General features: G+C 31.7%; 1 protein-coding gene across 1 annotated transcript; it reads right to left on the bottom strand.

The window, feature by feature from the left end:
• Nucleotides 1-208: 208 nt before the first annotated feature.
• Nucleotides 209-27,912, bottom strand: LOC148232381 (zonadhesin-like). Its single transcript, XM_088191244.1, has 41 exons — nucleotides 27,797-27,912; nucleotides 26,516-26,719; nucleotides 25,955-26,134; nucleotides 25,673-25,885; nucleotides 24,959-25,138; nucleotides 24,677-24,889; nucleotides 23,460-23,639; nucleotides 22,177-22,311; nucleotides 20,051-20,245; nucleotides 19,805-19,987; nucleotides 19,493-19,509; nucleotides 16,830-16,926; nucleotides 16,247-16,432; nucleotides 12,920-13,114; nucleotides 12,398-12,589; nucleotides 11,749-11,949; nucleotides 11,437-11,628; nucleotides 10,961-11,155; nucleotides 10,426-10,617; nucleotides 9,758-9,991; nucleotides 8,065-8,238; nucleotides 7,683-7,874; nucleotides 7,452-7,625; nucleotides 7,071-7,262; nucleotides 6,837-7,013; nucleotides 6,532-6,699; nucleotides 6,252-6,449; nucleotides 5,768-5,944; nucleotides 5,406-5,573; nucleotides 5,138-5,332; nucleotides 4,633-4,809; nucleotides 4,275-4,442; nucleotides 3,996-4,193; nucleotides 3,512-3,688; nucleotides 3,149-3,316; nucleotides 2,881-3,075; nucleotides 2,376-2,552; nucleotides 1,079-1,246; nucleotides 804-1,001; nucleotides 547-723; nucleotides 209-475 (listed from the first exon to the last, which is right to left on the bottom strand). Exons 1-41 carry the CDS (start codon nucleotides 27,855-27,857, stop codon nucleotides 303-305), a joined length of 7,236 nt encoding a protein of 2,411 aa, XP_088047370.1. The 5' UTR covers nucleotides 27,858-27,912; the 3' UTR covers nucleotides 209-302.

Genomic DNA, 27,912 nt, shown 5'->3' with positions numbered 1-27,912 from the left:
ACTTTTAAATTATTTCTGTGCCAGTGATAATATTGAAGCAATTAAGAAAATCTTGATTTGACAAAGTTTGCGTGGATACAGAATCCGTTTGGTGATGAAAAATATGATGAATTTGGATTGGCTACTATTGAAGAATATAAAATAACAGAATTCTTGTTAAAAATTGCTGAAAATTAGTAGCCTGGGATTAAAAAAAACAATTCTGTACTAAATTTCAAAACTGTATTTTATTTGTAAAGCCAATAAAAAGTTGATTATATGGGTAACATTATTGCTGTTTTATCTTATATCAATTAGAAACATTAATGACAATTGGCAATCAAACAACATACATTGTTGTCGTTTCTGATGTATCCTTTTTTGCAAAAGCATCCCTTGACGCATTGTTTTGTACATATTGGATTTTTATTTTTGCAAGTCGGCTGGCAGGCAGTTCCGCAAGTATTGTAAACCTCATTTGGACCTGTGCAAATATCTGTAAGAAACAAACTTAGTAAAGCCCGTATTTAATAAATACTCTTAATCTCTTAATAAATATTAACTTACGACATTGTTTTTTAGGTACACAGTCTCCAGAATAGTTTTTTACTAAGCCAGCGGTGCAAACGCACGTTCTTCTGACGCATGGATTTATTTTGCATTTTGCAGCTGGAGGTCCATTGCAAGTCTTTTCGCAACGATGTGGGCAACTGACTACCTTTTCGGTTTTGGGATTCTTACAGCCTATTATATAATAATTACGCTATTATTAAAAAAAATATGAAACTAAAATATTATTTTAAACCATTTAATCTATCACTCACATCGGCTGGGTAAAACGCATAAATTTTTTATTCTTACGTATCCTGGCTTACAGTAGCATGTTGGCCGACACTTGAATTCTGGTGGTGGTGGTACGGGACAATCTCGTATTACACCATTCATATAAGAAGCACAATCTTCTTCGAATGTACAATAAGGTGGACAAGGATTAAGCAATTCATTTTTACTGCATACCGGTGCTGAAAATAATTCAATCATTTTTATTAAAACCAAAATTTTATAATACATTTTATATAAATATTTTAAATCATCTTACGACATTCCTTTATTGGTATACAGGTGCCATTTTTACTTCTTATATAACCATTGATGCAGAAACATCCCTTTTTGCACGCAGGAGAACATACGGGATGTCTTTTTTTGCATGTTGGTTCGCATTTAGTTCCGCATTTTTTGTATTCCTCGTTTGGATCAGGACAAGGAGCTAGAACATACATGTTTAATTAATTTATTATTATTACAAATTTGACCATCTTGATTTTACAGGTTTCAATGATACTACAATATGGACTTGATACAAAATATTTCATTAATTATTTCTTACACATCTACACTAATACAAGTTAACACACCTATTACTATTAAAAATGCAGTATACAAATAAATATTTAAGATTTATTGTAGTGCACACCTAAAAGAGATGTGCACCATTACACATAAAGTTGTTCCAGCTCCTTGTAGCTACTGCCGAAAACATCCTTGTGTCTGGCAAGCTTATTGAGAAGCTGAATGTTAAGAATAAGGGATGTAATCGCGACTCTCTACGGTACGCAGCTAAAATCGTTAAGCATTGACGGATTTTCGAGATTAATTTAAAACATACTAAGCAAAAAATGCAATAAATTGTGTCAAAGCTCCTAGAAAAAAAGACTAGGGATGCAAATACGGATACGATACGTATGGTTATGATATCTAAGCAAAGGTTCAATTGTCTCAATGGAAGCGTTCTGAAGATCCAGTATAAAAAAACCGCCAAATTCGATCGAATTTTAACGTTTTGTTTATTGTTTTTGTTGATTATACTGGTTCACTATAGTTTACCTTACAGCTTTACGGCGCTCACGAGAGTCAATTCGAAGAAAAATAACTCATGAATTTTGCACCACGATAACTCACCGGCTCATACCTGATTACTAATTTGTGTTTATATTTTTTATTACACTTCTTATACTTACATATATTATATAAGTATGTGTTATAATACATAGTTTACATGTTATTGCGATAAATTTGGCTCTGTAGTTTTACCGATTAGCTAATTTATAAATAAAAATGTTACTTATGATATTAGGTTGTTTTATATGGTGACCGAATATTTTTGTGAGATGTAAAACGCTATATTTTTTTTTTACAATTTAATTCATTGTAATATGCTTTGTATTTAGAAATGGTTTTTACTAACTGTTTTTTTGTTAGAATATAATAAAAAAATATAGTTTTTCACAACAAATGTTTTGTTCCAATCACAGTCCATGTTCGACTGAGTAAAATAGATCGTTTGATATTAAACAACTTAATATATTAAAAAAAAACACTATAGAAATTATACTCACGACATTTTCTTTCAACAATGCAATCTCCAGTCGAATTTCTTACCAAACCTGGTTTGCAAATACACGTTCTCCTATTACAAGGAGTTATTTGGCAACCGTTAGCTGGTGGTCCACTACAAGTTTCTTCGCAAGATTGCGGACAGTTTACTACTACCTCGGCTCTTGCATTTTTACAACCTGTTTGAATAAGATAGGTATTTAACAGTTTTTTTCAATATTTAATCGCTCCAGTGTTATTCTATCGTTTGTGTGGTTTAATTAGTACAAATACATAACATTTAATCTAAATGTTAAAACATATTCAAATGTGCCGGCGACTGAGGTAATTTTCCGCTGACAGATATGCCGATCTGCTGATATTCTAACGCCGAAAATCGGCGTCTAAGCGGAATGATAGATACCACTGCATGCAGATTTTAAAATGCCAATATAAATAAATATAACATTCAAAATAGCTAAACCACAAATATGACAAAATACCACTGGGATAATAATTTCATATTACAATGACTCGGTAAAACGCAGTCTTGATCGACTCTCAAATATCCTGGTTTACAGTCACATCTTGGTTGACACTCGTAGTCTGGTGGTGGTGGAGGACAGTCTCTTATATATCCGTCAATATAAGAACCACAATCCTCGTCGAAGGTACAATATCGTGGACAAGTATTCAACACTTCGTTCTTCTGGCATAACATTGCTAAAAGTAACTCAATCATATATAATAAGTAAAACCATTGTGCATATATATGTTTTTATTATAAACAACATACGACAAAGATCTATCAGTATACATGTGCCGTTTTCACTCCTTACATAACCATCCATGCAGAAACATCCCTTTTTGCATCCTACTTTACATACAGGATATCTTTTATTGCATGTTGGTTCACATTTTGTACCGCAACGTCTATATTCCTCGTGTGGACCGGGGCAACGAGCTTAAATTAAACAATACGATATTTTATAGTATTTTTTTTTTTAATATGATATATTAAAAAAAAACACTATAGTTATAATATAATAATATGTAAATGATCACCAGCGGCTTCACATAGGAAAAACAGTTTTGCAGCATGTTTAAGTAAGTATTTAATTTAGAATAGTGTTCGTTTTTAATTAGATATTATACTCACGACACTTCTTTTTAACAATGCAGTCTCCAGTTGAATTTCTTACCAAACCTGGTTTACAAATACACGTTCTTATATTACAGGGAGTTATTTGGCAACCGCTAGCTGGTGGACCACTACACGTTTCTTCGCAAGAATGCGGACAGTCTACTACTATCTCGGCTCTTGCATTTTTACAACCTGTTGGAAGAATATGGTATTTAACAGTTTTTTTCGATATTTCATCGCTCCAGTGCTATTCTATCGTTTGTGTAGTTTGATGAATACAAATACGTAACATTTAGTCTAAACTTTATGGCTGATATTCTAACGCCGAAAATCGCCGCCTGAGGGTAATGAGAGATACGACTGCACTCAGCTATTAAAATACCAGTATAAATGAATATATATGAGGATATTGCTAGTTCCGTAACAGATAACATTCAAAGCCTTTATAACTAAACCACACATATGACAAAATACCACTGGGATAATAATTTTATATTACAACGACTCGGTAAAACGCAGTCTTGATCGTCAACTCTCAAATATCCTAGTTTACATTCACATCTTGGTCGACACTTGTAGTCTGGTGGTGGTGGAGTACAGACTCTTATTAATCCGTCAATATAAGAACCACAATCCTCGTCGAAGGTACAATATCCTGGACAATTATTCAACACTTCGTTTGTAAGGCACACCATTGCTGAAAGTAATTCAATCATATGAATATAATAACCAAAATCCTTATATATATTTATATGTTTTTTTATTATAAACAACATACGACAAAGATCTATCAGTATACATGTGCCGTTTTCACTTCTTACATAACCATCCATGCAGAAACATCCCTTTTTGCATCCTACTTTACATACAGGATATCTTTTATTGCATGTTGGTTCACATTTTGTTCCGCAACGTCTATATTCCTCGTGTGGACCGGGGCAATGAGCTTAAATTAAACAATATGATATTTTATAGTGTTTTTTTTTAATATGATATATTAAAAAAAACACTATAGTTATAATATAATAATATGTAAATGATCACTAGCGGCTTCCCATAGGAAAAACAGTTTTTCAGTATGTTTATGTAGGTATTTAATTTAGAATAGTTTGTTTTTAGTCAGAAATTATACTCACGACATTTTCTTTTAGCAATGCAGTCTCCAGTCGAATTTCTTACCAAACCTGGTTTACAAATACATGTTCTTATATTACAGGGAGTTATTTGGCAACCGTTAGCTGGTAGTCCACTACAAGTTTCTTCGCAAGATTGCGGACAGTTTACTACTACCTCGGCTCTTGCATTTTTACAACCTGTTAGAAGAAGATGGGTATTTAACAGTTTTTTTCAATATTTCATCGCTCCAGTGTTATTCTATCGTTTGTGTAGTTTGATGAATACAAATACGTAACATTCAGTCTAAGCTTTAAGGCAGATTCAAATGTGCCGGCGACTGAGGTAATTTTCCGCTGACGGATATGCCGATCTGCTGATATTCTAACGCCGAAAATTGGCGTCTAAGCGGAATGATAGATACCACTTCACGCAGATTTTAAAATGCCAATATAAATAAATATAACATTCAAAATAGCTAAACCACAAATATGACAAAATACTACTGGGATAATAATTTCATATTACAATGGCTCGGTAAAACGCAGTCTTGATCGACTCTCAAATATCCTGGTTTACAGTCACATCTTGGTTGACACTTGTAGTGTGGTGGTGGTGGAGTACAGTCTCTTATATATCCGTCAAAATAAGAACCACAATCCTCGTCGAAGGTACAATATCCTGGACAAGTATTCAACACTTCGTTCTTCTGGCATAACATTGCTGAAAGTAACTCAATCATATATAATAAGTAAAACCATTGTGCATATATATGTTTTTATTATAAACAACATACGACAAAGATCTATCAGTATACATGTGCCGTTTTCACTCCTTACATAACCATCCATGCAGAAACATCCCTTTTTGCATCCTACTTTACATACAGGATATCTTTTATTGCATGTTGGTTCACATTTTGTACCGCAACGTCTATATTCCTCGTGTGGACCGGGGCAACGAGCTTAAATTAAACAATACGATATTTTATAGTATTTTTTTTTTAATATGATATATTAAAAAAAAACACTATAGTTATAATATAATAATATGTAAATGATCACCAGCGGCTTCACATAGGAAAAACAGTTTTGCAGCATGTTTATGTAAGTATTTAATTTAGAATAGTGTTCGTTTTTAATTAGAAATTATACTCACGACACTTCTTTTTAACAATGCAGTCTCCAGTTGAATTTCTTACCAAACCTGGTTTACAAATACACGTTCTTATATTACAGGGAGTTATTTGGCAACCGCTAGCTGGTGGACCACTACACGTTTCTTCGCAAGAATGCGGACAGTCTACTACTATCTCGGCTCTTGCATTTTTACAACCTGTTGGAAGAATATGGTATTTAACAGTTTTTTTCGATATTTCATCGCTCCAGTGCTATTTCATCATTTGTGTAGTTTGATGGACACAAATACATAACATTTAGTCTAAACTTTATGGCTGATATTCTAACGCCGAAAATCGCCGCCTGAGGGTAATGAGAGATACGACTGCACTCAGCTATTAAAATACCAGTATAAATAAATATATATGAGGATATTGTTAGTTCCGTTACAGATAACATTCAAAGCCTTTATAACTAAACCACACATATGACAAAATACCACTGGGATAATAATTTTATATTACAACGGCTCGGTAAAACGCAGTCTTGATCGTCAACTCTCAAATATCCTAGTTTACATTCACATCTTGGTCGACACTTGTAGTCTGGTGGTGGTGGAGTACAGACTCTTATTAATCCGTCAATATAAGAACCACAATCCTCGTCGAAGGTACAATATTCTGGACAATTATTCAACACTTCGTTTGTAAGGCACACCATTGCTGAAAGTAATTCAATCATATGAATATAATAACCAAAATCCTTATATATATTTATATGTTTTTTTTATTATAAACAACATACGACAAAGATCTATCAGTATACATGTGCCGTTTTCACTCCTTACATAACCATCCATGCAGAAACATCCCTTTTTGCATCCTGCTTTACATACAGGATATCTTTTAATGCATGTTGGTTCACATTTTGTTCCGCAACGTCTATATTCCTCGTGTGGACCGGGGCAATGATCTTAAATTAAACAATATGATATTTTAGTCTTCTAAATGTTCACTGGAAGCTTCTTCAGGAAGCAGAAAAACTGCACCACCTTTAGATTAATTATAAGAGCAATCAAGTGAGGTTTATTCGAGCTAAATTATACTCACTACATTTAGATTTAGGCACGCAGTTTCCGTTTGCATCTCTTACTAACCCTGGTTTACAAATGCACGTTTTTTCATTACAGTTTATTTTACAATCTTTGGGTGGAGGGGTTCCAAGGCACGTTTCTTCACATGATTGCGGACAGTTTACTACCACCTCTGTGGTTGGATCTTTACAACCTATTAAATTATTAACAGTTAAATGTAGGCTTTGGTATTAATATAATGGTTATTTACATTGATTCGGTGGATAGCAATCTTGACCAACTCTCACATAGCCTGGTTTACAGTCGCATCTTGGAATGCATTTGTAATCTGAAGATGGAGTAGTGCAATCTCTTATTACTCCCTCCATATAGGAAAGACAATCTACATCGAAGGTACAAAAAGCTGGACAAGCGTTCAACACTTCGTCTTCTTTGCAAACCACTGTTACAAGTAATTCAATCATATTAATATATATGATAATCATAAAAAATTATAAAAAAATAACAATAAGATATTTTAGTTTTCTAAATGTTTACTGGAGGCTTTTCCAGGGAGCAGCAAAACTGCACCAATTTTAGATGAATTATGAGAGCATTCAAGTGAGATTTCTTCAAGCTAAATTATACTCACAACATTTAGATTTAGGCACGCAGTTTCCGTTTGCATCTCTTACCAACCCTGGTTTACAAATGCACATTTTTTCATTACAGATTATTTTACAATCTTTGGGTGGGGGTCCAAGGCACGTTTCTTCACAAGATTGCGGACAGCTTACTACCACCTCTGTAGTTGGATCTTTACAACCTGTTAAATTATTAACAGTTAAATGTAGGCTTTGGTATTAATATAATGCTTATTTACATTGATTCGGAGGATAGCAATCTTGACCAACTCTCACATAGCCTGGTTTACAGTCGCATCTTGGAATGCATTTGTAATCTGAAGATGGAGTAGTGCAATCTCTTATTACTCCCTCCATATAGGAAAGACAATCTACATCGAAGGTACAAAAAGCTGGACAAGCATTCAACACTTCGTCTTCTTTGCAAACCACTGTTAAAAGTAATTCAATCATATTAATATATATGATAATAATTAAAAATTATAAAAAAATTAACAATAAGATATTTTAGTTTTCTAAATGTTTACTGGAGGCTTTTCCAGGGAGCAGCAAAACTGCACCACCTTTAGATGAATTATGAGAGCATTCAAGTGAGATTTCTTCAAGCTAAATTATACTCACAGCATTTCGATTTAGTCACACAGTCTCCGTTTGTATTTCTTACCAACCCTGGTTTACAAATGCACGTTTTTACTTTACAATTTATTTGACAATCTATGGGTGGTGATCCAAGGCATGTGTCTTCACAAGGTTGCGGACAGTTTACTGCCACCTCTGTGGTTGGATCTCTACAAGCTGTTAAAATAAATTCAATCATATTAATAAAATTGGTGGTTGTATTAAAACAACACTATGAAAATGAAATATATTAATAATAGAAAAGTTGTTAATCGTGTATAAGAAATAATTAAGCAAATTAGTCTGGATAAAAATACTAGTTTTATAAAAAAATTATATTAGTGTTTAATATGTGTTTTTTTATAATTCTTTCAATATTAATTAATTTTTAGAATATACTTTAATCTAATATAATATACTAACATTCAATTAACGCATTAGAAAAGCTCGATAACGAGCGTTCCTATTGCGACGGCGCCGACACGATTTTATTGCTTTTAACGTGGATTTTTGATTTCTGAGAAGGAATAATTATTTTTGCGCCCTCCTATTAGCCAAAATTTAGTTAAGATATGCTTTATTCGATTCTCACTTATTGTAAGTCGTAATTTTGTTACAAAAAGTCTTAATATGAACGCTAAAGAACGTTTTCACTATACGATTTATTGCTTTTGACGTGGATTCTAAACAGGGACTCTCTTAAATTTAGCCAGAAAAATGTATGTCTTTTAATAAAATACTATAAAATAGAAATAATAAAAAAAGACCACCCTCCATTTAAAATAAGTCCTTGTTAACTTGTACCTATTAATATTTGCTTAAAAAATTGTATTACGACGGTAAAAAATACACAAAATGCTTTTTTGTTATGGGGCCCAGAATCATTATTTTTCCAGGGCCCGGGTTCGCTTTCGGTGGCCCTGCATATATGCCATTATGGTCACGATCATCAGTAGTAAGAGAGCAATTTTAAGAAGAAGAATATATGGTATATATAATGCACTATTTTAAATTCCTTGGCTAGATTTTGTACAATATCCATTGTTGTCGGCGTTCACATCATCAACTTAGTATTGACGCCACAGTATATTTGATTTAGTCCTAGTGTATTCAGATTTTAGAATAACATAATTCTCATATAGGAACAACCTCCAGCTACACCAATTTGTACATTAAGTACAAAAAGTCTAAAAAATATTATATTTGCATGTGAGATGAGTAAAATTAGACTCGAGAACGCTATTTGTGTAATTCAATTTTCAAGCCATTTCACAGTTTTTTTTAACTGTACTCTTAATAACTTCTACAGGTGTACTACATTTTTAACATGTACATATCTATATGTAATATTCTGGAAATACTTTTTAAAAAGCTTCTTCAGCCGTTTATAAGTTAATTTTGATTTTCTGACACTTTATAACAAGGCTCTTTGTTAAAAATAGAGTACTCTAATTTACGCAAATATTAAGAAAGAAATGATTCAATACAAAATTAGAGAAATAAAAAAAGCCTATATTGACAGTTAATAAAAATACAACATGCTGTGGAGACCACCAGTTAAGAAACACTGATTTTTATTATTGATATTATTTAACCCTCGTATGAAAAAAATAACTTACGATGCCGCGAAAAAGTTAATAATGTTATTTACATTTTAAACATATTTTTAATTTTATCATATTGGCAGATCACTTACGACAATCATCCATGTTGATGCATACGAAGTTCTCATTTCGAATATAACCAGGTAAACAATTACAGCCTGGTGGACACGGAAACGGAGGTGGTGGACACGGTGGAGGAGGAAAATAGCCCAAGATAACATTACAATTAATAGGGCAAGTGCTCATGCAAGAAGCCCATGTCTCGTTGGCCCCAGTACAAGTTGGTTTTCTTGTGGTAGGTGGTATTGGTGTGGTAGTTGGTTTTGCTGTAAAGAGATAAATAAATACATTAAAATAAAGCGTGACAATCGTGTGCTATAGAAAAAATAAAGTTTTATAGCGACCAGCAAGTAAAAAATCTACGTTTCTTAGAAGTAAATTTTAATGTCTTTAAAACTGGTTTTCGAGATAGACAAGGTCGAGATTTTTTAGAATATAGAAAGTGTTGGCTTATCAACGGAGTATCGATTAGTCACACGTTTGTGAGTGCTTATGAGAACCCCCCCCCTTTCCTTATTGTATCACAAGCATCACATATCGATTATTTGTTGCAATAGTAATATTGTTTGCTGTTGGAAAGTTTGTTATGTAAAGAAAGAGCATATATTTTTATTTTTATGTCCTGGAAGTTTGTTAAGTTTGTTTGTTTATATGTACATACATCTTTCTTGTATTCAATACATTTATTCTGAATACTTACGACAGGTACTCCTATCAACGCAAATGTTTGCATCATTTCGGACGTAACTATCGATGCATTGGCATCCACCAGGACATGGGTATATTGGGTCGCAAATTGGTCTGGGCGAGGTGTCGTAGATTGAGATGCAAGTTTCAGGACATGGGTTTTTACATCTGACGAACTCTTCGTTTGGTGGGCATGAAGGTATTGCTGTAAGATATTAAATGAAATATGAACATTAAACTAATAACACAAATACGATCAGCGAAATAGGTTAGTGATGAATGTTTTTGTACAGAAAGTAGATTTATATTTGAGAAGAATCTGCTACTCAGATATGATTGCTAGAACTACCTATCGAGCGTGCAAATTTAAACAATCTTTAAAATTAACTAAAATACTTTTGATTCTTTTATAGTCAAATATTGTGCTCCACAAAGTATGGGAATTCAATAAAATATAATCTAAGAAAGCTTTAATTTAAATAAATATTAATTTCTATATCTTAATCATGTACTATCGATTAGTAAATTTATAAAAAGAGTTTACATACGGCAGTCTTCCCTTAATATGCATACTCCATAATTGTTTCGAAGATAGCCTGGTGCACAATCACAGCCTCCTGGACATGGGTATTGCGGTAGGCAAAATATCTGAGGAGGGCCGCTTAAGATAGACTCACAAGTTTCAGGGCATGGATACTTGCAAGAATAATATGTCTCATTCGGATTATTGCAATTGGGAAGAGCTAAAAGCGCAATTAAAGATTTTTAATGTAATAATAAAATGTAATGTATATTATTTAGCTTAAGCTATTTTCCAAATTAGGTAAATGTAAAATTAATTATATTATTTTTACATATTTTTGTTAAATGTTAAGAAAGAAGTTACTAATTTATTTGAACTATCATTATATATATTAGCTTATAATAACAACATGTAATGTATGAAAACAAAATTATTCATGATGTTTTATTTTCCGATCGTTCCGAATGTTTTTATAATAACATCATTATTTTAAAGACTTACGACATGTAAATCTATCAATGCAAATGTTTGCATCATTTCGGACGAAACCATCGATGCATTGGCATCCACCAGGACATGGGTATATTGGGTCGCAAATTGGTCTGGGCGAGGTCTCGTAGATTGAGATGCAAGTTTCAGGACATGGGTTTTTACAGCTGACGAATACTTCGTTTGGTGGGCATGAAGGTATTGCTGTAAAATATTAAATGAAATATGAACACTAAACTAATTACACAAATACGATCAGCGAAATATTTCTATATCTTAATCATGTACTATCGATTAGTAAATTTATAAAAAGAGTTTACATACGGCAGTCTTCCCTTAATATGCATATTCCATCTTTGTTTCGTAGATAGCCTGGTGCACAATCACAACCCCCTTGACATGAGAAGGGTGGTGGTGGTGGGCAAAATATCTGAGGAGTGAGGCCTACCATAGAATCACAAGTTATAGGGCACGAATTCTTGCAAGTATAGTATGTCTCATTCGGATTATTGCAATTGGGAAGAGCTAAAAGCATAATTAAAGATTTTTAATGTAATAATAAACTGTAATGTATTTAACTTAAACTATTTTCCAAATTAGATAAATGTATAATTAGTTATATTTTTTTTTACATATTTTTGTTAAATATTTTATAAAGTTATATATCTAGCTTCATTTCCTTATTGGGTAAATGAATATAATTAGTTGTGTGCATCTTACCTTTGCACATACTATCTAAATTTAGGTGGAGAAAAAGTTCGTAAAAACTTTTATTTGTATTGAAAATATTTTGCTTATTTTTAAATTGACTAACTAGAATTAAGACAGAAAATAAAAATTTATGTAAACTATCATTAGAAATATTAGCTTATAATAACAACATATAATGTATGAAAAATAAATTATTCATGAAGCTTTATTTTCTGATTGTCCCAAATGTTTTTATATTAACATCTTTATTTTAAAGACTTACGACAGGTACTCCTATCAACGCAAATGTTTGCATCATTTCGGACGTAACCATCGATGCATTGGCATCCACCAGGACATGGGTATATTGGGTCGCAAATTGGTCTGGGCGAGGTCTCGTAGATTGAGATGCAAGTTTCAGGACATGGATTTTTACAGCTGACAAACACTTCGTTTGGTGGGCACGTTGGTATTGCTGCAAGATATGAAATTAGTTATGAACAGTATATAAGTACGATCAATGGTAAAGATCATTTTGGTCAGGTAGATTGGGATTAATCATATTAATATATATTATTTTTTAACTGACTCTTTTCCCCCAAATCGAACTTCGATGGACTAGTGTATAAATATTGTAAATATAGTAAAATAATTCTGATTCTTGTCGAAGCTAAAGATTTTGCTCCACAAAGTAGCGAAATTTAATAAAATATAATTTAAGAAAGCTATAATTGTAATATTTATTAATTTTAGTCTCTCAATCATGACCATTTGATTAGTATATTTATTAAGAGAGTTTACGTACGGCAGTCTTCCTTTCTTATGCATACTCCATTTTCGTTTCGAAAATATCCTGCGAGACAATCACAGCCTCCTGGACATGGGTATTGCGGTAGGCAAAATATCTGAGGAGTGTTGCTTAAGATAGACTCACACGTTTCAGGGCATGGATTCTTGCAAGAGTAGTATGTCTCATTCGGATTTATGCATTTGAGAGAACCTAAAATCACAATCAAAGAAAAAGATTAATCAACTAATGTATCTAGCTTGAACTATTTTTTTAATTAGCTAAATGTATAATTAGATATGTTTTAAGAAATAATTCACAATTTATTTGTTTCACATATTTTTTACAGTTTTTAATTAAATTCATAAAGTAATATTTCTAGCTTAATTGCGTAAATATAGCACTTTTAACAACGAAAGTATTTCGACAATTTCTAAAGTCGATTTATAACGAGGTTTCGTTTTCAAGTTCTCAAATATTTGTTATTTTCAAATATAATAATAGTGAATGATAAAATATTCTAAAAGCTATGTAGAACTTAAAAGTACAGTTTAAATAATAAATACAGGTTAATATAATACATACATATTTTAACGTTAACACTTAAAAATAATTAAAATAGGGTATAAATTAATTGCACTATAAATTTGATACTTTTCACTTGAATATTTTGCACTATAAATGTAATACTTTGCACTATAAATGTAATACTTTGCACTATAAATTTAATAGTTTCCACTATAAATTTGATACTTTTCACTTGAATAACTGGCACTATAAAATTAATACTTTTTACTATAAATTTAAAACTAGCGCTATAAAAATAGACTGCACGTGTAGCATGAGATCCAGGAACTTTGTTTCCTTTTTATCCAGATTTAAAATTAGCCAGTCTGGTTGTTTTTTTTTTATTAAATTTCGATTTCATTAGGATTTATAGTATTTCATTTAACCCTTTGACACAGTAATCAAAAATAAATATTAAATTGTTTTTTGAAAAATGCAAATTTTACTTCAATACTGTGTTTAAATGTTCTGATTTAAAAAAAAAATATTTAGCATGATATTTTATGTTTATTCACCAAAAAAAGTTTTTTCTTAAAAAGCATTTTTTTACTGATTTTGCGTAAAGAGATAAAAAAATCAATTAAGCGACTTTAGTCGATTTACGCGTTCAAAGGGTTAAATGACATGCATTTTTATGGCCAAATTCAAAACTAAGCAGATGCCTTCACTTGCCTCCCCCCCTCAAATCCTTGTTGCGCCACATTACTGTGCTATATACCTAAAGCGCATTAATGTAGCACAACGTTGATGGCCGCTTTTGTAGCCGTTAGGGCCAAACCAACAATGTGACACAGCGGGGAATACATAACCATTGGTTTTGAAGCGTGTCGCTGTCATTTTAACCCACCACAACTGATATGTTTTGGCGCCATTTCTAAATTCTTACCTTTAGATGCCCAATGAGTACTAACGATTTTCTTGATGATTTCTATAGAAGCCATCCGCGGTGAAAAGATTAAGCAAGTACTAAAAAAATATGCAAAAAAAACATATATTTTAACAACGATTTTTTAGAATATCTGTTTCTTCGTGCAATTTAAACAGATCTTCTAACAATTCATTTTTAGAAGATATGCATAATCCACATATTTTATTGATTACCTTAAAAAGGAATTGTGTAACCGTACTACTTTTCTTAGAACTACACTACTGCTGGAAAGTATTCGTTTTATAGTGGAAAGTGTGCCATTTTAGCGTGCGGTCTACCGTTACATATGTTGACAGTTGCGAAACGTCTATTTGCTGCTCAAACCAAAACCTAACTTAAAGGATGTCACTACACAAAGGACGTCATTTAGGAAGGATGGCAGATGGCATTTACCTTCCCTTGAATTTAGCTAGAAAAATGCATTTAATATAATACTATGAAATCTAAATTTAAAAAAACGACCACAGATTGCCCCCTGTAAAAACCTGGAATGAAGTTCCTGGTTGGATTGTATTTTTATGACACAAAATTTTACATTTAGAGTGCAAAGTATTAAAGTATCAAATTTATAGTGGTATAAAATATTTGAGAAAACACTCTAAAAAAAATTCTACCATTTAAAATTGTAGGAGCTAAAAATTTAAAACCAGTTCCCAATTTTTAAGTTAAAATATAAGTAATCTCTGGAACTTTAACAATTACATAGTATGTATTTTATTCGTTTTGTATGCGACTGCTTGTTTGTAGGGTTTTTTGTTCATTGCTTTCAATAATAACTTTAAGATAAAAAAATAATTTCGCAGAACAGACAAGCTCACAATGATATTATAATGGTACATCAAGGAGGGATGAGAGTTGACTACCTGCGCTGTTAAACTGTGTATTTATTTTGTGCAATATTTATTTAGAAGTTGGAAATATCTTAATATATGCACGAATAATTTTTAAAAAGCTGAACAAATATTCGAACAAGGTATAGTTAAAATAAGAGCCAATATATTTGGTATTGAAATATTGGAATATTCATATAAATAAAAAGCAGTGTTATTAGAACTTATAGAGAGTATGGCATTCGATGAGAACTTTCATATCACTAATGTATATATTTAAGAAGTGAGGGCATATTATGCTCTCTTGAGGTATCTCGTAGGATCGATAGAGATCTCTTGACAGTAACTGTGTATTCCGTTTTTTAGATGCATGAGTTACAAATTAACAAATATACACAGAATCATACAAAATTAAAGTTGAATTTGTAACTGGCTTATTTATGTTATTAGTAAATAACGAATGGGAATAATATACTAATTTGAGGATGATCAGCATAAGGAAATTCACAGGGATGCAAAGGCATTTATTATAAGAATATTTATTTTGATGCAGGTTTAGCCCCTCTGAACGTCGAAGTTATGCTATTTAATTTTTTTTAATTTCTCACAATTTTGCAAGAAATTGGCATTTTTATTTTTTTAGCAAATATTATAAGGGTGCTTAAGAATTAAATTGAAAATTGATACAATTATTATAAATAAACCGGTTTACCTTTCCTCAAAGCTGCTCGCAGAAAATATATAAAATGATTTGCGAATACAAATGTGGATCGTTTATTAATATCTAAAAAAACATTTCCGTGGCTTTAATAATTGCGTTTTATAGAGGGTCTTTGCTCAGAAATTAATGTAGAATTGTTGGGTTTTGAATTATTAAAACATAGATCCATTTTATGCATACGTTGAGAGAGTTTTGCATATATCTGTTTGTGCAGAATTATTGTTAGGCAAGGATTTTAGGGCTAACACACAATACATATAATAAAACATTCTATATTTTATTTTTCAAAAGGTACTTACCACAATCTGATATTTTCACGCAAACGTTGAACTTATTCCTGACATAACCTTTCTTACAGATGCACCCAGGAGGACATGGGGATGGTGGTAAACATGGTTGTATCTGTTTATTTTCTAGAATATTTTTACATGTTTTATGGCACGGTGACTTGCACTTGGTGTATATTTCGTTTACTCTGCATTTTTCTGCAATATTTAATTTTATTATATATACAATAAATTATGAATATTAAAACGGATGATTAAATGATTATATCTGATGAGCCGTTCATCTTAAAGAAAAATACAATTATTTTTAAGAACCTCAGTTCAAACCCTTTTAAATATGTATACTCTTAAGGTCATAGTATCATTTTAATATGTACAGAATCCTATTATAACAATATACCTGAATATTGTATAATAGGAAAGTGTATTACAAAGATAAAACAAACTTTGCCTCCAAAGGTTATCGTATTTTTGTACGTGTGTTATTATACTTCAACAAGATAAACGTTTCATTTTTTTAAACGTTGCTGTACCTATTACAATGCCGGTATAAAGTTGAAAGGATATATTATTAACATTTAAAATCTATACTTACCATATACACCCGTACTTATTTTTGTACAATACAACAGTGTCCAAACAATCACAGTCAAAAAGTATTTAGACATTTCACATTCGTCTTTAAGAGGACACTAAAAATAATTACGCAAAACATTAGTTTATATGTATAAGTATTTAATGTTTATTATATTGCATTTTTTTATATGTAAATCACGACTTGAAACCGTTGTTAAGTACGGTTGTTGATACATTTTATACATTTTACACGCTTTTGACTCGCATAATACAAAATTTTGTAAACACATGTGCAGATTCATAAAAAGGTCGTCTCAAGTGGGCAAGGTGGGCTTAATTTAAAAGCCTAACTGGTCTGTATCTAGTCGAATGTTTGCTCCTGAATAACAAATTTCAACTGTCAGAATCAAATAAATTAATTGTAATCCAAAAACACGCTGTAAATGTTGGCCAATTGTCATATTTTATATAAAATCGAACCCTTGATACCACTTTTAAACGGTTCCATTAAATACTCCGTAATTGAAATTATCATTTAAAAATGAAACATAAGCACATATCTATGTGATTTAGTGATTATTTTTTAGAACAAAATTGCATTATTGAATTGTGTGGATTAAGAATTATTTAGTGTTATCTTTTACGCACACCTAAAATAGATGAGCACTATCCTACATATTTTTTCCAGCTCCTCATAGCTATTGCCAAAAATATCTTTGTTAATGGCAAGCTTGTTTAAATCTGGGTTGTGCAAGAGGAACGTTCTCAGGCGCTGTCGTCTTGACCGCGATATCCAAGAATTAAGGACGCGATCGCGACTCACAAGCCATCGCTCCCGAGAAACTTTTGGTGGTTACAATTTTTTTTAACAAGAATATTAAATATTGTAATATAATTTATTTGAGAAAAAAATATATTAATTCAACAATAATCAAGTGCCAGTAAAATATCGAAATAAAATTTATATTTTTTCTGTGACGACAGCAGAGACAATTGCCGCTAGATGGAGTGCCAAGCGACGCGACCCAAATCGCGTACTCATCGATCTAATTATGTAAAGCTGGCCTTTCAAAGTTAGTTGCATTAAAACAAAATATGTATCGAACACAAATAGATCCAGAGGATAGAATAATGAACATAAAATAAATCATGAGCTTTTTGTAAGCACGTACCTCACATTAAATTCATATATTTAAAGTTTTAAGAAATATTTTACACACATAAGAGTATATGTTTCATTCAGACTTTTAACAAGCAAAAAAAATAAGAACAACCTCCTCAAATAATTTCTCGATTAAAAATACGTCAATCCATGGGTCAAAAATTAAAACAATTTGTGCAGCATTTACGTAGATAAATATAACAATTATTAAACATGAAATTATATTATAAAGTAATTACTGGTAAAGGTGAAAAATAATTTACAAACGACGACAAAATATCGTGATTACAATAAAAAATATTGTAACGGCACGAATGTTTTTCTTATCACAAACAATGTATTTTTATTACATTTTTAATCTATAATAATAATATCGCTCGTCAACAGTGTACAGTTTTGAATAATGAGCTCATATCTGGAAATTATGCATCTTGCACTCATAATTAAGTGCTCCGCGCTAAGGAGCCTCTCCAAGACCCTATGTCCACTGCAGATCTTCACAGTGAACCTAAGACATCCTCAGAGAATCAAAGTATTGATGTGGAATTAATTATAAACTATCGCCTAGCCCAGTACAACATTCATATTAGCTTTGTCTATCTCTAGAGGAATGGTTTCTCAAGGTCAACAAAATCGTGGTATTTATAAAAATGACAATAAAACAATAATTAAGGTAGAAATGGTCGTAATTCAAATTAAATATTAGGGTTTAAAAACAATAAAATTGCTGCAACTGTTGTGTTTTTATTTGGAAGTGGTTTTAAGCGGATATTTTAACACATGCATTGGAATTATCCCGAGACGTCGCCCGGTAATTATTTACACGGGCTCAATGTAAACTTTCCAAAGTCACAAACACTTTACCCTAGCAATCACATTACGCCGTAGATTCTGCATGAGTTGTAGAAAGATAACGCTTACTGGAGTATTAAATTTGGCATGAAGGTTATTCAGATTATCATCTTTTATGATAATAATACTGAATGAAATAATTTTATCTTTGCTTGAATATCATATTTTTTTGTATCAAAAAAAATACTTTGTATGGGTTAGTAAGCATAGCGTATAATATAAACATAAATAATAAAATATGAAGAATCGGTAAAATATTTTATTGATTTAACATTGACACATTTGGATCTTTGATAAATAAATTTAACATTTTAGTTGCACTATTTCTGTAACTGATGTTACTATTTCTTCTGCTGACGGTGTAGTACCACATTTTCAAGCTAAGACAAATAAAAATAAATTTATTAAAAAAGTTTAGTAGATAGATTAATGGTTGCACTGTCATCAAAAACGTAAATAGAGGCAACGACATCATATTAACAACTTGACATATGACATGGTCACTATAAGTTAAATAATGTTTATAAAGCAAATATTGTCAAATGTCTAAGCATCAACATTAAAAAGAGCTAAGATAATCTCAAGACAATGGTACAATGATATACTGGAGAATATATGCGAATAAAAGATTAGAAGCCTCAAAAATTCTTTCATTAGAATGAATTTACTATTATGTAGTTGAAGCCTAAATATAAAACTGATATTACGTTCTTCCTATCGCGATAACTGAAGCTATAGAAAAGAGATTAGAAGCCTTAGATATGTGATTAAATATAGTATAACGAATACTACGCATCTCGTGGGTCGACATGAAGGGAACTCTAGTGAACATAAGTATTAAATAGTTTGGATAATAAAGAGAAATTCTCAGAACAGTAAAAAATACATAACATATCATGAGATAAAAAATCTTCAATATGATGTCTGGATAAAATCGTAGGATTAAGCAAAAATATTTTGTTGACAATCAGGACACTTACGACAGTTCTTCTTTAAAATGCATTTTCCATTAGCATCTCTCACGTAATTCATTTTACAACGACATCCAATTCTGTTACAAGGAGACAATTCACAGCCAACAGGAGATTTTTTATCGCAAGTATCGTCGCAAGGTGATGGACATGTCACCATCACTTGATTAGGTGTGTCAGGACCTTCGCAACCTTTAAAAATATAAACAATGATTGTTGAACGCTGAATAAAATATGTACAAGATAATCTAATACATTTATCTGGTGTAACGCAGTTTTCTCCGATTCTTACGAATCCAGCTTTGCATTGGCACCCTGAAGTGCATTGTACATCATCTGGTGGGGCAGCACAATCTCTGATAATACCCAGAAGTATTTTAGCACAATCGTCGTCGAATGTACAGTAGCGGATGCAAGGGTTGAATTCCTCATTTTTTTTGCATTGCAACACTGTAATAAATATTATAATTCACGGACACCGTGTTACATTTTTGTCAAAAATGAACCAGTGAATAAAGCACATACTTCTAAACAAATAAGTTCTAGCAACCGTTCAACAAACAAGACGTTTCTCGGAACCACTTTAAAACGCCTTTTCTAGTGTTATCTTATCACACGTTTTTTACTGTTTCCGAGAAAGTTCTTCTTATTTTACCAGGTAGATAAATCAACAGTTTTTTTAAATTTAGAAATATGTATATTAAAAATAAAAATGAATTAAATACCATATTTATATGGTTTCTTCATTATTGTGATTTTATACTAAATTTAGATATAGTTTCCTGATAATTTCTATAATAGTGCATAAATCGTTAAGTACTAATACGATTTCAGGCATCGCAATATTTGGAAAAATCAAAATACTTTCCCGTAAACAACACCTTTATAAACGAGGTTCGCTAATCCTCAAAGGATTTTGCGCAGATGATTTTATGTTTATTTTGTGGAAACTGCAAATGAAGTTTCTCCCTTATTTTAGGTTGATAGAAAATGGTAAAAAATATAACAATGTACAAATTATGAAGACAATAATAAAATTGAATAATATATTTAAAGATGAAGATACGTATATAATTAATAAAAACTAAAAAAATTAATTTACCGATTATAAATCTGTCATGTATTTTCGTGTATCACAAAAATATGTAAAAAGTTAAGAGCATTTCCGACTCATTATATTAAATAAGCACTAATATTTATTTAGCGTGTTAAAATGTAATTTTATTGTCTATTGTCTATATTGTCGGGACCATCCATAATCGTTGCGTCGAATTTTTTATTTTAATGTTCATAAATTTAAAAAAGTTGTGTTACAATTTTTTGTTAGCGTAAATAATTAAAAAATGCATATATTATATAATCTGAGACATCTTATGCCTAAACATAATTAAATAAGATTAAATGGTTTAAGACACGGCTAAATTAACTAGAAGTTTTGATAAATTCGCTAGAGGTAATTTGAAGTATTAAAAGTAAACTGTATTGAAATGAAAAAATATACTTTTAATAAAAAAACCTTTGGATATTGCCAAGATTTATTCCAATTACTTATGCTATTTTAACAGTGGGGACGAATACTATGTATTTAGTATTATAGTATTGTCCTATACAAACGTGTCGTGTATAGAACAATAACAACAAAAAACATAAGTATTACATTAAATAACATAAAAATAACTAAATTATAAATTTATTTATTTAATTATAAATTTCTAAATTATATCTAAATCAGAGTTTGCTAACTTACGGCCAAACAAAATAATCTGACCTTTAGTCCTCAAGCGTAATATTATATCTAGTTATGAGTTTCTGGCTTTAATAAGTTAAAGAAGAATTTACGCTACGCTTACAAATTGCCAGTGAAATATAAGTGTGTGTGTAAAAATATGAAAAAATCGTACCGCACGAACGAGTTTATGATTATCGTGAATCAACAGTATAACAATTTATGTATAAATATTCAACAACTTCGTGCTGCACAGCCAAATAAATATTTTTTTAAGAATAAATGGTCAGTTATATAATTTACGGTCAAATAATAATTATAAAAAGTAGGTTATGATTGTAGGTAATAGAGACAGAACTGCACTGACTACCAATAATTTTTCACCAATCACGGGCAATCATTGACGACTACAGTGAAGACTCTCGAACACTTGCCAATTCGACTGTCACATTTACATTTCTCTGTACATATTTGGTGAATTGTACTTTTAGATAATGTATGTGCGTATGAGTGCCATTTTTGAGACAATTTATCTATTGAGCAATCTGATTGATTTGCACAAGAGTAAATATAATTACATTATCAAAGCCTTCTCACTAAATAATTCTAAACTAGTGTTATTCCCGTTTTATTAATTAATTATTCAAATACATACCTTCTACACATCTTCCCTCAGTGTTTCTGATGAAACCGTCTTTGCAGACACAACCTTTTTTACAGATTTCTGTACACAACATTCCACGAGGGCAAGGCAAACATGAGTAAATTTCATTTTCTCCGCAGACAATTGCTGTAAAGAAAAAGTACAGAATAATTATTAATTTATGTAATATGAGATGTTACCGTTTTTAATAAACCTGATTTATATATATGATAAAAATATATTTGATTTCTTAGTTAAATTTAATTATAATTAAAAATTAGTAAACATCTGCCATATTTACTTCGGACTATCACATTTTTAATCATTTTTTAATCGCTTCAAAATATTTTATAAACACAAATTTAACTTTTTATATATTTCAATAAAACACTAATTGCCACCTCTCACGATCCCGTCGCCAAAGTTTATTATATGAATATGTTATTTGCTATTAAAAACCATATATTCAATCTCAGGAAAAGATTTTTATTTTCTTTGAGACATCTGATAGTCTTAGACTATTGTATGTTTCGCAAATAATAAAGTCGCTCAATTGACTTGCAAGATGAATGCTTCCTTTATGGTAAAATATTTGTCGCGATATATTGAGTGGAGCATTCAAAACACCTACTATATGTTGGAAGATAAAATAATTCGATAAAAGATTGTGTTGAAGGATACGATACATCTGGGAACAAAGCGCGGGCTAAGCTGATAAGAGAGCTAGTTGGTTTTTCAACGGGTACGATAAAATAAAATCTATTCGGAAATATATAAAATGAGCATTTATTATTGGTTCAAGAGTGAAACGAACCTACCCAAAAAAGGCAAGGAAAACGTGTAATCTGACGGATGAAAATGGCCCGTAGTACCTACGCCAGATTAACTGGGGTTTCAAGGGGTAATAAAACGCTCTCCCTTTTGAAACGTTCTTTTTATTACAAAAACCGGAGGGGCATATTAGTTCTATCATAGACCTAAACGTATGTTCTAATATTGATTTCTTTCCGAGCGTTATTTTACTACTACTTGCGCAAATTATTGAAATTGCGTCTATATTTTCGTTATCTATTAATAATACCTTGATAGATTATCGATTGAAAAGAGGGAGTAAGTCACCTTTTGTTAATATTTCATATTTCATGGTACAATATATCTCAACTAGATTAACAACTTTAAGAAGGATCTTGAAACGCTGTTAGTAACAAAAAAATGAAACTTATTTAATGTACAGCATTAGTTTTGTTAGTATAAGATTTATAAATAATGCTTACTGCCTTAGATTTTATACTTACGACATTCGCTTCGTGCTATGCAAACGTTATTAGCATCTCTTACAAATCCACTCCTACAAGCACATCCTCTTCTTATGCACATTCTGCCACAAGGAAATCTGCCATGGGTAGCAAGATTATCGCAAGACAGCGGGCAAGGATCTGGACATTCTACCATCTCTTGGTTCGGACCAGGACAACCTGACAAACACAAATGAAAGTTATTACAAAATATCTACGAATCTAAAATAACAGGAATGCCCAGTTCAAATGTAACTAGTCAATAAAACGAGGAATTGTGCCACAAAACTTTAAATTAAAATCAGGATTACAAATACGGATACAATCTGTACTTGCTCTAACAAAAAGTTTATCTGGAATTCTGGAAATGATACTACATTATAATCAGGGCCGCCCAAAAAAAGTCTGGAAAATATTATTAGGTACGATTTTACAGCGACTTATTAAAAAGGATGTGTTTTTTTAATATTTCCATTTCATAAAGTTTCATAGTATTTTATTAAATGACATGCATTTTCTGGCCAAATTCAAGTGGGTACGTGGTTAGAATCCATGTCAAAAGCAATAAAATCGTGCAGTGGAAATTATCGGTAATTAAGAATTACAATCTGCAATAAGTGAGAATCGATTGAAGCATATCTAAACCTAATTTTGATCAATAGGAGGGCGCAAAAAACAATTATCCCTTCTCAGAAGTTAAAAATTCACGTCAAAAGCAATAAAATCGTGCCGTTGCCGTCACAGTGGGAACGCTCGTTACCGAGCGTTCCCACTGCGACGGCAACGGCACGATTTTATTGCTTTTGACGTGAATTTTTAACTTCTGAGAAGTGATAATTGTTTTTGAATACACTTTGATCAAGAGTTTGTAGTAGTACCGATAAGGATATAGATTCGTTATTTTATGTCAGTTTTTATTATTTTTATAAATATATTCCTGATATGATTTTTCCTGAGTATAGCCCCTCAAAGAGAACGGGCCCCAGAAATTTGTACCCCCCCCCCTCTCCCTCTCAGTAGACCTGATAATCAAGCATGTCTGTCCCATCTCAAACCTTGCCGGAAGCATTATTGAAACGGAAAGCAATTTAGCAACGCAGAATCAGCGCTATTATAATGCATATAAAAACAAAAGGAACAGCAGCATATCAAAATTGAAAACCCTTGTCATATTCCCGAACAATCCTGAACAAATATAAGAAGTAAAATATACTAACAATCTTCTTGTAGGACACATTCTCCTAAATCGTTCCTGAGGTAACCTTGGATACAATCACACCTTGGTTCGCAAGGTAAAGGTCCAGTTGGAGGAACACACTCGTTAGGTATTCCACTTGTGTATTCATAACAGTAACTCATTACACCTGGGACACACGCTCCAGGACAAGGATTCAGTACTTCATTCGGCTTGATGCATACTAGTCTTGGAGCTGGAAATTTCATAAATTTAGATAATTTTTATAATGTATGCGGTAGTTAAGAAGAGTAAATTGACTTACGGCAGTCTTTCGGAAGTATACAGTTAAAGTTGGCATCTCTCACGTATCCATTTTTACAAGTGCATCCTCTGGTTAATGGCATTTTTGCACATGGCGTAGTAGCGTGAGTATCCATATTAATGCATGTGATGGGACAAGCGCTTGGATTGTTGACAACAGTTTGATTGTCGCCAGGGCAACCTGATTAACATAAAACAAAAATATTTGTTACATTTGAATATAATATGCCGTTGCCGTCGCAGTGGGAACGCTCGTTACCGAGCGTTCCCACTGCAACGGCACCGACACGATTTTATTGCTTTTGACGTGAATTTTTAACTTCTGAGAAGTGATAATTGTTTTTAAATACACTTTGATCAATACTTTCATATCAAAAGTTTGTAGTAGTACCGATAAGGATACGGATTCGTTATTTAATGTCAGTTTTTAGTATTTTTTATAAATATATTCCTGATATGATTTTTCCAGAGCCCCTCAAAGAGAACGGGCCCCAGGAATTTGTACCCCCCTCCCTCTCCCTCTCAGCATGTCTGTCCCATCTCAAACCTTGTCGGAAGCATTTTTGAAACGGAAAGCAATTTAGCAATGCATTATCGCTAAAAAAAGGGTTATAATGCATATAAAAACAAAAGGAACAGCAGCATATCAAAATTAAAAACCCTTGTCGTATTGCCGAACAATCCTGAACAAATATAAGAAGTAAAATATACTAACAATCTTCTTGTAGGACACATTCTCCTAAATCGTTCCTGAGGTATCCTTGGATACAATCACACCTTGGTTCGCAAGGTAAAGGTTCAGTTGGAGGAACACACTCGTTAGGTATTCCACTTGTGTATTCATAACAGTAACTCATTACACCTGGGACACACGCTCCAGGACAAGAATTCAGTACTTCATTCGGCTTGATGCATACTAGTCTTGGAGCTGGAAATTTCATAAATTTAGATAATTTTTATAATGTATGCGGTAGTTAAGAAGAGTAAATTGACTTACGGCAGTCTTTCGGAAGTATACAGTTAAAGTTGGCATCTCTCACGTATCCATTTTTACAAGTGCATCCTCTGGTTAATGGCATTCTTGCACATGGCGTAGTAGCGTGAGTATCCATGTTAATGCATGTGATGGGACAAGCGCTTGGATTGTTGACAACAGTTTGATTGTCGCCAGGGCAACCTGATTAACATAAAACAAAAATATTTGTTACATTTGAATATAATATTAAACACAATAAAAATTAAGAAGACGTAGACAAATGAACAATAATATATGAAAAGCTTATTAGATTATAAAAATGAGACATCTGTATCTGCAGGTCAAAAATTTTTTGTATTATACTTAGTAAGCCCTATCAGAATGCTCCCTAAATAAACATGATTAGGAATTAGAAAATATGCTTGAGAGCTGCCTTCCTTTTGTCCGCCAGATTCGCGTGCCATATGTTTGCGAGCACCACTTAACTGCACCAGTCGGTCACCAACGTTCAAAAAGAGCGGTCAGTATGCCGAATACTTTAACCCGTAAAATTAATGTTTGAGTTCAGATAATAATGCTTACATTTATCTGGTCTGACGCATTCGCCATCGCTTCTTCGAAGATAACCTTCGACACAGTCACATCTTGGTGCTAGTTTGGTATTGGTGCCACGTCGGCAAACATCGGCCTTACCCCTTAAATGCTCAGAGCAAGTGGTTATAACTCCAGGTACACAAGGGCCAGGACGAATGTTAAGAACTTCGCGCTTCTTGCTGCATTTTAATTCTGCAATGATAAATTATTATTATTGTGTATAAAAATTAAGACATTAATCACAGCATTAGAGCTTTCTCAGTCATGAGTCGAATAGATTTTAATTATATTAAATGTTTATATGTGGCTTGTATCTGCATATTCCAAAAATCAAAAAATGTAGCTCATAAAGGTTATAAATTGTTTATATTACAGACATTGAAGCTTTGATAAATTTATTGCTGGCGGTGAATTTTGGCGAGATTTTTCCTAGACTCATTTTAGAATTTTTTTTACAAAATTTATTCTACTGCTTTGACAAAATACTAGAAAAAATCACTGTAAGTTGCATTTATATAATTTCTAATGATATAAATAGTTGTATATATATTAATGGCTATACAAAAAAATATTTAATAAGACAAAATTAATTATGTAAACTAATAATCATATCATTAAAAATAACCTTTTAATTTATTAATTATAATTTTTTTTCTAATTTAAAAGCAAATCGTTGCAATTTAATATATTTAATATTGATTTTTTCAAACAAAAAAAAATATTGACGATACTTCAAAATAGACCGTTCAATCGATTAGAAAATAAATTATATTTAGAATAAGGATTATGCAACTATTTTCATACACTTAAGAGTAAGATAAATAAGTTACTAAAGAATAAATTGTATATAATAATGTTCTTGATCACTTTATATTAAAATTTTCATATATAATCGACCAACTGGTCAAGATGAAATGTAAGGAGAAATAATTTCAGTTCAACGACCAGTACTTTCGTTCGACGGACAAGTTATGAATATATTCATATAAAAATGAATACTTTGATGGAATATGAAATTGTTTACAGAGAGTTCGAAACGCGATACCTAGATGGAATATTAAATTTTGTTATAAAGTAAGATATTTTATTTATGGTTCTCGTGTTTGGGAATAATTCAGTTTAAAAGCTCTCAAGCAACACTTGTAAAATAACTAATCTAAGGAACGCGTTTATGTACACGTACACATTACATTATGATAATGCAATTATGGAGGTAAATTAGTTGGTAATTTACATAGCCGAAAAATATTAAGTTAAGTATAATTTTACCGCATGATTGTCCTTGGGTAAGATGCGCAAAAGTACACAATAAAATAATATACTTTTTCATTTTTGTACTACTATAATTGTAGTTAGTTACAGTAATAAATAATTGCGCACTAACT

This window comes from Plectrocnemia conspersa, unplaced genomic scaffold (genome assembly GCF_051122295.1).
Source record: "Plectrocnemia conspersa isolate PC_06_02 unplaced genomic scaffold, ASM5112229v1 ptg000009l, whole genome shotgun sequence".
Lineage (NCBI taxonomy): Eukaryota > Metazoa > Arthropoda > Insecta > Trichoptera > Polycentropodidae > Plectrocnemia > Plectrocnemia conspersa.
The sequence above is the reverse complement of the archived record's forward strand: the minus strand, read 5'-3'. Positions and strand labels throughout refer to the sequence as shown.